The sequence below is a fragment of the Salvia hispanica genome, chromosome 4 (assembly GCF_029641045.1).
Source record: "Salvia hispanica isolate PSC_SH4W2 chromosome 4, Shi_PSC_v1, whole genome shotgun sequence".
NCBI classification, from domain to species: Eukaryota; Viridiplantae; Streptophyta; class Magnoliopsida; order Lamiales; family Lamiaceae; genus Salvia; species Salvia hispanica.
In genome coordinates this window covers 54,629,218-54,641,822 of record NC_142695.1, presented here as the reverse complement: position 1 = coordinate 54,641,822, position 12,605 = coordinate 54,629,218, and the positions used below count along the sequence as shown (strand labels likewise).

The window sequence follows — 12,605 nt, the reverse complement described above, 5'->3', positions numbered from 1 at the left end:
AAATAATACTTCAATACTTATTTCATTATAAGTATAACTATCTGTAAATAACAAATATAGCATAGGAAAAGAGAATGATAAAGTTCGAATATCATATATTAATAATAATATTATTATTATTATTATTATTATTAATTTTTATTTAGTTTAGTTAATTTAATTGCTATACATAACAAATCCACTTCTCCTTTTCCCAGTCAAAATCAATTCTCTCGATAAATACATATATATATATAGAGAGAGAGAGAGAGAGGGAGGGAGAGAGGGAGCTGATCTAGAGAGAAGGGGAAGATTGTGTGATAGTAGTATAAGAGAAAGGGTGGTGGGGGTAAAGGGAATCCCCACAGCCTCGCTAGTAGATCTATACACAACCGATATTCCAATATACCATTCAAAATTCCAAGCCAGATATCCTTTCTGATACTAAATTCCACCATTCTTCCTCTCCTTGCTTAGTTATCAACGTGAATTACCAATTAATTACTCCACTCAATCAATCACTCAGAGAGAAAGTGAGTTTTGAATTTGTATGCAATGCTGGAATTGAGAGCGGGGAGGAGGTGCTACTCCGAGGCGGTGGAGGGAGTGAATGTGGGATTGGCTTTTGTTGATGCCGTCATTGGATTTGTAGCTCTTTATAAGGTAATTCAACTCTTTTTTTTTTTTTTACTTTATGTTTAGTATCGTGAATTGGTCGAGTGAGTGATATTCTCTGATTCTCTGATTGAAATTGGAGTTTTTGCTGTTTTGATTTTATGCTAGTTTCTAGCGGATTTTTTTTTCGTTTATCACTGGTTGAGGTGGATGTGATGAATGACAATTGGGGAAAACGATCAATCATTATTATCAATTTGATTCTGACTGAACATTGAATGCCTGAAGCATAGAGAAGACCGATGCCCTAGGCTGCCTTAGCAGGAACTGTCTGTGTCAGCATTTCCATATGTTTGGCAACTCATTAATGAGTTGATATGCCATTTTGTAGGAATGAGTTGCTAACTTTTTAATTTGAAACAACCACAGATTTTCTATCCAATATGTTTAATCATTAATTCTGTTACCTAATTCATGATTTTGATGTTCATACCATCTTTGGAATTTCTCTGTGGAAATACTGAAGTCTGATATATTGATTTTGGCTGGATTTGTAAAATCATTGTTATAACGTCTTATTTTATTTGTGAGGATTCTATCTGTAAATTCTGTCGTCTAGCGGCGTGTTTATGGCGTGATACATGCTAAAACTGGCTTGAAGAATATTTACATAGCTGTCAATAACCGTCCCAGGTTATAAAATGAGTGCTGCCTTTTAGCGGTGCATTTAGGGCGTGATAACTGCAAAAATAGCGTGACGAATATTTAGATAGCTTTCAAATGACCTTCAGGATTTCCTCGTGAGTTAGTTGCTCGTAAAGCATTAGTACCAAGGAAACAGATTTGCAATGCAATCACGCCATTTTCGAGTGTCAGCATCACCACTAAACTTGTCATCAGTGTCACCTGTTTCGGTCTTGCCTTTTTGTTGCACCTTTTGAGGATGATAGTTTGTGATGGTTCACACAATTCAAAATCACTGCTCTGGATCTGATTGAATGATGACCAAATAGAGTGGTTTTATGGGATATTTTGAACCGTTACAATATTTTCATAGGAATATTTGTCTAGCTATATTTTGCAACCATTGCAAAAAAATCCAGTGTGATCTAGACCTATTACAAGTGGAAATTAGCATAATTTTAAATGCTTCATATATTTTCACAAACAAACGCTATGCTTCCTAATCAGCTTATCCTCTGAACTTGATGGGGTCTGAATTGAGTTGCTAACTTTTTAATTTGAAATAACCACAGATTTTCCATCCAATATGTTTAATCATTTATGCTGTTACCTAATTCATGATTTTGATGTTCATACCATGTTTGGAATTTCTATGTGAAACATTCAAATACTGAAGTCTGATATATTGTTTTTGGCTGGATTTGTAAAATCATTGTTATAACGTGTTATTTTATTAGTGAGGATTCTATCTGTAAAATCTGTCGTCTAGCAGCGTGTTTATTGCGTGATACATGCCAAAACTGGCTTGAAGAATATTTACATAGCTGTCAATAACCGTCCCAGGTTATAAAACGAGTGCTGCCTTTTAGCGGTGCATTTAGGGTGTGATAACTGCAAAAATAGCGTGACGAATATTTAGATAGCTTTCAAATGACCTTCAGGATTTCCTCGTGAGTAGTTAGTTGCTCGTAAAGCATTAGTACCAAGGCAACAGATGTGCAATGCAATCACGCTATTTCGAGTGTCAGCATGACCAGTAAACTTGTCATCAGTGTCACCTGTTTCGGTCTTCCCTTTTTGTTGCACCTTTTGAGGATGATAGTTGTTATGGTTCACACAATTCAAAATCACATTTCGGATGCTCTGGATCTGATTGAATGATGACCAAATAAAGTGGTTTTATGGGATATTTTGAACCGTTACAATATTTTCAAAGAAATATTTGTCTAGCTATATTTTGCAACCATTGCAAAAAATCCAGTGTGATCTAGACCTATTACAAGAGGAAATTGGCATAATTTTAAATGCTTCATATATTTTAACAAAAAAACACTATGCTTCCTAATCAGCTTATCCTCTGAACTTCTTAGTCACACTGTTCTTTTTAATCTTCCTAATAGATATGGTCTTTTCCGCCTCATTGATTCTATATGCTCAATATCTTGCTTGTCCTATATTGGACCTGGACATTGTGGTGTTCATAAAACATGTATCCCATTAAATAACATATTACATAGAAATCTCATTCTCATTTTCATTATTTGCTTTTATTAGAAAATCCTGTCTTTACAAATCCTTTAAGCAATAGAGTTTTTTTTATGTAGATTCTACTGAAATTGTTAAAGGCATTGGCTTAAAACTCCAAGAATCACATTCTTGTACGAGAGCTTAATATTATTTGCTTTGCTTGTCCACTTATCAATATGTAACTACAATAAATTAATGTTGATTGATCCTTTTATTATGATTCTTTTGAAGTATTGGCTTTAGTTCTTACATTCTTTCATATGGGATTTTCTACCATTCTTCCAGTTAATTAGAATTCATTCAAGGAATACACAGCTTGGATGGACTCGCCAAAAGGTAAATACCTTTTGTATGTCAGTGATGTCCTTTTATTGGATTAAGTTCTTTTGATATAATGCAACTTTTTTTGCTGAATAAATGCGATAAATTGACATTAGTTGTAGTGAGAGCTGTTTTATTTAGTGCATAACACTATAGATCTTGGCCAGTAATACAGTTCTTCCTGCTGATTGCTTAATCTACATTTTATTTTCAGTTGAACAGTTCTGAAATCTGTAGTTTATTCGGTATCTAGCTTGCTATCTTGTTAGCAATTTTCTCTCATGTCATCATATCTATGATTCTTTAGTTGGATGCTTCATACTATACTTTGAGCCCATTCAAATTTGAGTGACCCGATACATAAAACTGCAGTAATAATTGCATGATTTGCATATTGGATTTCTTTTTTTTTATCTTTTGAGATGTTAGAAATAATTTGGGAAATGTATGTAACCATATTGACTGGTATCTGTTTAAATAAATCTGATCACTATTCCTTTGATAATAATTTCAGGTCATTCATCTACTGATTGGGTCGTCCAATCTCGGTGAGGATTACTAATGTTCTGGTCATTGGTTCCGGTGTGGTCTTTTAGTTGATTAATTCCAAATGAGCCATATATGGCATGTAGCATGCTTGTGATCTTGTATGTTTGGCAAAATAATTATATTTAGTTACAACTTTGGTAGAGTTCTTTAAGAAGCACATGTTGTTAAACTGAAAAGGCTCTACACTATCAGTGTTTCACCAATTTTATCAAATAGCGGATATGGCGGCGCCATGGCGTTATGGCATGGCGTTCTGTGGTGGAAATGCCATAGCAACATGGCGCTGCCATAGCACAGCCATATCCGCCATCTGACCACATTGCGTGTGTACTGCATTTAGTAATGGGGCATTATGCAAGAAACATGGATGTTAGAGTTGTATTTTATGCTTATTAATTGTGTTAAGAGTTTTAGATGTTATATTTTTGTTATTTTCCAATTTTTGAATCATGTATAAATATATAAGTATTATTTTATTTATTTAATTATTGACCGCCATATCTGCCATACTAATACGCCATATCCCTGTGGCGGTTTTTAGGCGAACCGCCATAAGCCGCCATACGAGATTGATAACACTGTTTCACAAGTAACCCATTACGGCGCTAACAAAATTGAAATTTTCATTTTCAGGTTATTTCCTTTATTTTGTATTAAATCTGGTTGCTGCTTGTAAGGGTTGGATTTGCTGGTCGTATTCCTGTGGTTTTGTTGTCATGGGTAGGGTAATCTTTCAGCCTGTGGTGTGATTATAGTTTTCAATACTCATAATGATAGTACGAAGAAATACTTACCCCAATGATATTTTTATTGGCAGCCTTCCCCAAAATTCTGTTTATTGCAGCATTCCTCCTGCTTTTGTCATTTTGGTAAGTTCTCTCATATCTTGACAAATTTAATAACTTATTTCTACTTATATGTAATTAATATGTTCCTACTTTTAAGTAATACTATGTTGCATAGTGTGTAAAGTATTAGTAGCAAGTGCCGATTTTATGCAACCATATCTTGCAATCATCTTATGTATACCAGCTAACAAGTGCTGATTTTATGCATTACAACCAAAGAAACTCTGAGTTAAAGATTGCCTCACCATTTTGCAGTCTCCTGATATGTAACCTTTTATTTAGTACTCTATATAGTTTACCAATTACTTAATTGGAATATCTGTTTTGATGATTGAGCTAAAAAAGCTGACCATCTCATTTAGCTAAGATTGGTCTCATTTGGGTTTAATGGTTTGCAGGGTAGACCTCTGTCATCACCCAAACGATGAAGAGGAAGATGAAGATTGTAATCCCCACGAACCTCTGCTTGAGAAGATGAACAAAACTAGTCCACAGACTAATGGAAACCGAAGGTGCTGCACCTTCAGGTTACCTCATATTGGAAGCCGTCAAAAGATTGTGATTGTCGTAAGAAGCAACTTTCACTATAGATAATCGTTTTGGAATCTCTATAATCTAAATCTAACTTACCCAACAAATTATTCCCAGGTAACAGTTTTAGTTTTTGCAATAATGATTGCATCATCAGTGCTGATATGGATTGGGATGGATAGCAGTCCTATCGAGTCCGCAGTTGTTGCTCAGGCATGTAATCATGATTCTTGCACTTTATGTCAGCAAACTATTTTCTTTACACTCTGTTATATTGCTTAGATTCTAAGTCTTGTAGATTTATTTCGTGTGGATTCTCTTGGTGAGTTTCTGACTTGGGAATACAACAATTCTGCATCAAATCTCTCTTGCAGGTATATGTAGATCTTATTGCTGTAATTGTCCTTTTACTTGGAGGAGCCTTGGCATGCTATGGTGAGCACAAAGACTTCTTCATTTGTTTCCTGATGTGGAATAAATGCATTTTTGGCCTCTCTTTTTTTTAATACATGTCTATTACTCTTCTTTTTATTCATCTAACATATTCAATGTCCAGGAGTTGTACTATTCTTGAAAATGAAAAAAGTGAGATCTGAGCGGGCTTCGTCTGAAATGTGGAAGGTAGCTACGTGATCCTGATGTTACGTCTTGGTTTGCTCATTTATTTTCGCCTAAAATTACCTCTCATGTCCTTCACTGCATCACAGGTTGCCGGTTTGGCTGTTGTCTCCGTTATTTGTTTTACATCAAGTGCTTCGGTGGCAATTGGTACTCAAATACCTGTAAGTCCTTGCTGGCTTATTAGTCGACTTATCAACTTCCTTTTTCCTGTATATTGCATGATTAACATTCTCCGTTCTGCAGCTGTTTTATGACTGGGATGATCGGCATATGGATGGTATCCGTACTTCATTTCTTCTTATTTTGTATTACTTCATAGGTAAGTTAAATATACCGACCCTCTAAATTGCGTTATTTATGTATTTTAATCGGCATCCTTGTCTGTGTTTACCATCATCCATTGCCCTGCCATGAAAGTGAAGCTGTGTTTCCAGGTTCATCAGTGCCTTCAGCAGTTATTTTATTTCTAATGAGAGAATTGCCACCTCCCCTCGTCAGTAACACTAGGCGTGAAGAATCAACAACGATAACATTCATGCATGACTGCTCAGCGACAGCAGCTCAACGACCGAGCTGGACTAGAGCAACTCAGAATCAGGTTCTAATGCTTATTATGCCTGCCTCGTAGATGCATATAGCAACGGGTCAATAGTCGATCCATCTGCTCTTTTTATGTTTGAAATGGGATGAATGCAGGTATCGAGGGCAAGCCCCATATGATGTGACATGTTGGACCCCGGCTCGTGTTCAAAGAACTGCGTATGAAACTATGCATGAAGACCAAGAAAAAGAAAAGATTTAGAAGGCTCAGTGAGGCGCACAGCCGCAAGGCTGCCTTGTGTGAGCCCTTTTAGTGTGATAGCTTTGTCTCTCTTGTACATAGCAATGCTATTCTCATACTTAAATTATGGTTAATGCATGAAACTGTTTTATTAGTTTCCTTTTCATAAGTTTCCTATAATATATTGATGTTTACAAACTTAAGCATTGCAAAAAATGCAGAATCAAAAGCCATAAAAAATAGTGCTCAAGAAGCAGGAAATGTATATGGCCTAATTTAAACACAACAAACTATGTAATGGCATGAGCCATGAGGCATATGAGAAAGAAGATGATGAATATTGGCATATTATCCAACATTCTATGAATGAATGTGAAATCTGCACTGATGAATAATGGTTCTTTCATTGTGGTTGCAGTCTTGTATCATATTATAAGAACATCATTCCTGAACTTTGATAGCGACCATAATTTTGTTATATAATTCAACACAAGGCCAATATCGAAGCCATTTTCAAAATTTGACCATCAAAAAGCATCCATTATTTACGTTATTAATGAAGCAATATTATCTTATGTCAACAAAGACAGTTTGGCCGAGTGGTCTAAGGCGCCAGATTTAGGCTCTGGTCCGAAAGGGCGTGGGTTCAAATCCCACAGCTGTCATAAATTTTTAATTTTTTTGTTAAATTATTATTTGTTGTTTAATAGATGAGCATTTGGATATGCACTATCAGCAAATTTAAATTTTAATTTTTTTGTTTAATTATTATTTGTTGTTTAATAGATGAGCATTTGGATATGCACTATCAGCAAATTTTGATGCAAAGGTTCTGATGGTAAAAATTTGTTATTAACCTTTTCATCAACAAGAATTGATTTTGAGTTAAAAGGATCATTAATTGAATTTATCCTCCTCTAACAATAAATATATAAAGCTTCAATCTTGCTAGTGAACAAGATTCCACAACTACACAGCTTTGCATTTGCCATATAATCTACTATCAATCTACTGTCAAGCTTGAATTCTTTGATTTTGCCATAATCACTTTCTTCAATTGCACAACCATCATCATCATCATGATCCTTATTGGCCAATGTTTCAATCCAGAAAACTGAAGTTGCTACTTGATATAAGGTCATCATCATCTTTTCCATTCACTATTTCTTTTGTCAAATGCTTACAAAAACCCCCAAAGAGGAAATTGAATGCAAGGCCAACAGATTGGGGGACTATAATTCATACAGACATAAGCCTAAGACAATTATTACAGTACATTTCTTGAAACAACTAAAATACCTTCATCCCCTCATTAGTCACATCAAAACCTAGTAAACTCTGAAACATGTAACTCCTGACGACGAAGGCAGGAATATATCAAACAATTCATCATCTTTTTAGTTGATCAAAGAGCTAGGAAAACAAAGAGTAAAAAATTATCAGCTGATGATCATTTTGTTGAGGTATTCAGCATGCTGAGGAAAATACTCCAATAGCTCATCCTTTGTCACCCATAAGTAATCTTCACACTTTCCAACATTGATCTTGCTCGTAGCAATGAGTTGACTTTTGAAAAAGAATCGCTGACAAATGAAAAATATTTTAGCAAAATATAGCGCCTTAATGAATGGTGGGTGTCTGAGCTCTATATAACACAGCTTCAGATTTTTGAAAGCAAAACTGGAATAAAGATTAAAAAAGGAAATGGCTGAACAAAACAAGGCAAGTACCTTAGAAGGTGCATCGACCTTGTCATTTTCTGCTGGCTGTATAACTGTATGGCCCATTGGAGCATTTCCAACAAAATAAGTTTTTGAAAGATCTCCAACAACAGATTCTAGAGCAGATTCAGCACACTGCAGATATTTCAATTTGAAATGTGATGAACCATAGTTATAAGGGGGAACGTGATTAACCATAGTTATAAGGGAGAAGCTGAATTACCTTGCGTAGTGTTGGTTCAAAGTCGTAAACCTTCTCAGGGAAGTGCCAGACAGGTGTTCCATTAGAATCAAATGAAGAGCCATATAAAAGAAGATAAAGCCTCCGGTCAAGTGCTCTCTGTAGTGACCTGTGTGATAATAAATATACACTTGTTACTGCTTAAATCATTATGCAGTAGCTTAAATCATATGCAGCAGTGCACATCATCATCACCGACAAAACTCAATTGGAAAATTTATAACGACATTGTGCAGAGACCATGTATCAATCTCTCTGAAAAAACAGTAGAGTTGGAAGACAAGCACATAGGTACTATGATCTTCATTTCAGAAATATATGAGATTCATGCAAGAGGAAAAGGCTCAGGGATTCTACTTCCAGCACTTAAAATGACAAAATCTAAAAGGGTCCAATTCCATTAAGCATGCAGATTTACAAGCAATCGCCACCAATATTCACCAACATTTTTTTTCTAAGGCAAACATATACTACTACAGCAATGAACATTACTTTTTATCATTGGTTTTATCGGCTTCAGTGATCCGTGGAGCCGGCGTATACTCAATATGATGATCACCTTGTCCCCTGCATGTCAATGCATAGATAGATTTATTGCAAACATTAAACAAAACAAATTTAGACATAATCAGTTTCCAACAAGTATATCTCTGATCAAACTAAACAGAACAGCAAACATGAGACAATTCATCTTTGAATCTTTGACATATAGTAACAAACTTATGTTGAATTTATATACTCCGACCAAAAATTGATCATCTCATAACTATTTCTATCAGCATTTATGCCAAATACTTACCAAGCAATCATCCCAAACTCAATCCAAGAGATTCAACAAATGCTCTAGATTAGTTCTTCAACACTGTCTTCTTTCAGATGTGTAAAATAATTTTTTATATTAAAAATCCGAATCATTAGAACATGTATCAAATAGAATAGAAAATAAGAATTTTACATAACAGGCGAAAATGATTGTTATGTGTAGTCTACACTATCTCCCACTAGCATTTGTTGACGAAGATTGGTTACAAACTACAGACCGACTGAAGAACCATATTAAACATAGGAAACACAAATGGCAAACCATAACAGCCAAAAATTAGAGTAGTTGGAAAGAGAAAAATGTACCTTGCATTAGATTTCTGCAAGAACGAATCAGGATATTCTTTTCTAAACTGCTGTTGCCATCGGAACCTAAATTCAAATCCCAGCTCCATACATCATCATTTGTTACAATAACATTTCAACTAATACAGGATGCAAATTCGTAGAAACAAAATTCTGTATAATACTATAATATACATCCAACCACTCATTCTCAAAGAATATCAACAACTCCAAATATCCCCACCTCCATTCTTCACTCTCTCATTTCACTTGCCAAAATTATCAATTAAGCGCAACCCCCGGCCTTAGAGAAATACGCTAATTGAACAACCGACATTAAATTAAAGGAATAGCTTTTCCATTCCAACATGGTGCTAAATTTCCTGATGAGAACAAGCAACTAAATCAAGCGAATCAAAACATAGAAATGGCTTACGAGAATTCGTGAAATGCATAAACGACCGGATCGATTTTCGGTATCACAACCGGAAGCCTCTCGAACAGTACGGAGGCAACGATCTTCTCGGCGGACGGCGATGTAGAGAAGGCGCGCGCAGCCGTGAGCAGAGGCCGAGCTAGTAACCTCGAATGCGCCACAGTTCGTTGCATTTTCCTCCGACTCTGACGGCAACGATAAATCCGAGCTTGAAAGTGCGAAATTCAAAAACCCTAATCCGAGCTTGAGGGTTTTACCGGCAAGTCCACAACCGGCTTCTGATATTGTACGAGTACATCTTTTTTTAAAAATCTAGTCTTTTTTATTTTCTCTAAATTATTTGACATGTGTTTATAAAATTGATAAAATATAAAAAATAATAGTAGTCGCTTCCTTTTTACTAGGTTATTCGTTTTTATAGAGTATTTTGTATTTTTATTAGTAGCTTTAATTGGTTAAGACTTGCCTCTTCTATATAGAGTAAAGGTCAAACTTAGTCCTGAATATATAACCATTTTATATTTTTGGTTCTAAATACTGTATTATTTTTTGGATTTTATGGTTCTGAACATATGGAAATTTGATCATTTTGGTCCTCCGTCAACATTTTCGTTAAAAACTAACGGTCAACGGATTTAATTCCGATTTTGACCAAATTAAACTTTTAATTCTGATCTTTACTCCTAATTAATTCTCCAATGTAAATAAATTGATAGAACAAATAATCTAAGTTTATTCAAAAGTGGGGTTTCAAAAATAACAGCTTATGTTACAACTCCAAAATAAATAAATAAAGACTACTCCCTAGTTAATTTTGCTGCTGTAACACAATATATAATCAGACTACAAAATTTCTAGTTTTATTCTCTTCAGAGTAGATAGAAAAACAGAGATTTGGATCAACAGAAAATTAATAAAAATAGAGGCTTTTTCCCTTAGAGTAGGTAATGGTGTCTTCGTAGTAGCACGGGGACCTGCATTCGATCAAGCACGTCTCAACACTCTGCTCGTGTCATTTCTCTCCTAATTGGTAAAAGCAGACGACCTTGTTATTTTTCAATGTGGCAACGTCGTACAAAGGAGGCCAATCCTTTTTCTCTGCAGCAGCGTCTTTCAGAGTCATGCATTACATCGAACATCCATGGAAATATCATCTGCAGACTATGTAGTGAATGAGTTGTAACGTGCTAAATCCATATGCTCGAAAAAGAGAAGAGTGTGGATCACTGTTCTATGTTTGAACTTTTGAATAGTGGCTAGTGAAAATGCTTCTGTTTCGCACCTCCCAGCACCGGAAGAGGCCCTTTGATGGCCACGAAACTGACTCATTTTCACCTCATGCTGTCTGCAGACCAACTTGAAAAAGGCACCCTAAAAACATTCAGACATAATTTAGATCATAAAGGATGTATAATCGAAGAATTTTGTTTATGTTAAGTACAAAAATGATACATGAACAGCGTAAAGAATGACTAAAAGCCAGATATTCCCAACAAGAAACAACTTTACCTGACAGTAAATGGACTCATGCATCCAAAATTCCAAATCCAACCACTTCTCACACTGCATAATGTACAAATAAGTGAATATATTGATTCAATAGACCAATATCACTCTCACACAGCTGCCATATGTTTTAGCTGTTTTTTCCGCATTTAGAAAGACATAGCTAATTCTCGATACCCTTCAAACCTACGGGCAAAAGTAAAAAAGAAGCAACTGAGATTCGAAAAACCACATGAAAACGTTCAAAACCAGTACTTGATCCTAAACCTTAAAGCTGAAATCCTCAATGCCACCAGAGGTATTGCAAGATTATAGTTTTCTACCAAATGAAATGTGTCTGTTTATGCATATTTATGCTATGTTGATAAGCCTATGCTAATAAAATTGAAGGCACTTTCTTACCACTGTCCATGGCCCAGAAATGTTTCAAGTAGTCAGCGATGAATGATGTTGTTAAAGGTGTTGATAAGACTGAATTTTAAACATTTTAGCAGATAATAAGTCGAACTGCATCAAGCACAGTGGCACACACACCACAATCTTCAAAACATGCATGGTCCAGTAAAACAAAGCGACACTCTTCATATACTTCGCTTATCCATCCACCAGCTTCAGCTGGGCATCCACTCGTCCTTCCTGCAAGTACAGTAAAATGGGGAGGCCTAGTTCTTCTTTCCCAACTTCAGAATACAATATTCATCAGCATTGAATGGCCTAATGCAGAGAAGCGTGTAAACGATATTGCTAAATTAGTACTTCGACTCTCTGATAACATAAGAGGAGGGAGAAAGTGAGGATGCATGACCAAAATTTCAATAATTCATCTAACTTATTTAAGGTAGACACATATTCATCTTGATACAACTCATGAAACCATTGAAAGAAGCTAATAAATAAAGCTATATATGCAAAACACTCCCATATCCATCATAAATATGCATACTTCAATTCTGGATTAAAGAAACAAGTAAAATGTGTATACTTCAATTCTGGATTTTGCCAAAGATAGCTACTTTAACAAGCTCATACTTACAAAAACCAACAAAGAGAGAAACTTGAACACAAGCCTAAACGGTTGGGGGATCATTCTTCAAGAACTCATCGACAGTAGAGGGAAACACAAGCCCACCAAAACCAT

General features: G+C 35.4%; 2 protein-coding genes, 1 long non-coding RNA gene and 1 other non-coding gene across 9 annotated transcripts; 2 read left to right on the top strand and 2 right to left on the bottom strand.

Annotated features, from left to right (window-relative positions):
* Nucleotides 1-243: 243 nt before the first annotated feature.
* On the top strand, nucleotides 244-6,610 carry LOC125196451 (uncharacterized). Of its 5 annotated transcripts, XM_048094969.2 has the most exons (13): nucleotides 244-642; nucleotides 3,091-3,141; nucleotides 3,641-3,674; nucleotides 4,309-4,395; nucleotides 4,493-4,544; nucleotides 4,922-5,090; nucleotides 5,172-5,267; nucleotides 5,429-5,489; nucleotides 5,611-5,675; nucleotides 5,762-5,836; nucleotides 5,919-5,994; nucleotides 6,110-6,273; nucleotides 6,372-6,610. In XM_048094969.2, exons 1-13 carry the CDS (start codon nucleotides 535-537, stop codon nucleotides 6,393-6,395), a joined length of 1,062 nt encoding a protein of 353 aa, XP_047950926.1. In that variant the 5' UTR covers nucleotides 244-534; the 3' UTR covers nucleotides 6,396-6,610. The 5 variants fall into 5 exon arrangements, with proteins under 5 accessions (XP_047950926.1, XP_047950928.1, XP_088913809.1 ...); XM_048094971.2 differs by lacking the exon at nucleotides 3,091-3,141; XM_089057683.1 differs by lacking the exon at nucleotides 3,641-3,674.
* Nucleotides 6,611-7,041: 431 nt separating this feature from the next.
* On the top strand, nucleotides 7,042-7,121 carry TRNAL-UAG (transfer RNA leucine (anticodon UAG)). The gene has a single exon. It is a non-coding gene; the product is annotated as a tRNA-Leu (tRNA).
* A 468-nt stretch (nucleotides 7,122-7,589) lies between these two features.
* On the bottom strand, nucleotides 7,590-10,260 carry LOC125192843 (uncharacterized). Of its 2 annotated transcripts, XM_048090504.2 has the most exons (6): nucleotides 9,962-10,252; nucleotides 9,547-9,612; nucleotides 8,911-8,985; nucleotides 8,401-8,527; nucleotides 8,187-8,312; nucleotides 7,590-8,039 (listed from the first exon to the last, which is right to left on the bottom strand). In XM_048090504.2, exons 1-6 carry the CDS (start codon nucleotides 10,132-10,134, stop codon nucleotides 7,896-7,898), a joined length of 711 nt encoding a protein of 236 aa, XP_047946461.1. In that variant the 5' UTR covers nucleotides 10,135-10,252; the 3' UTR covers nucleotides 7,590-7,895. The 2 variants fall into 2 exon arrangements, with proteins under 2 accessions (XP_047946461.1, XP_088926409.1); XM_089070283.1 differs by having other exon boundaries at nucleotides 7,590-8,312; nucleotides 9,962-10,260.
* Nucleotides 10,261-10,766: 506 nt separating this feature from the next.
* Nucleotides 10,767-12,231, bottom strand: LOC125192324 (uncharacterized). The gene is made up of 2 exons (XR_016137744.1): nucleotides 11,471-12,231; nucleotides 10,767-11,332 (listed from the first exon to the last, which is right to left on the bottom strand). It is a non-coding gene; the product is annotated as an uncharacterized LOC125192324 (long non-coding RNA).
* Between the last annotated feature and the right edge of the window lie 374 nt (nucleotides 12,232-12,605).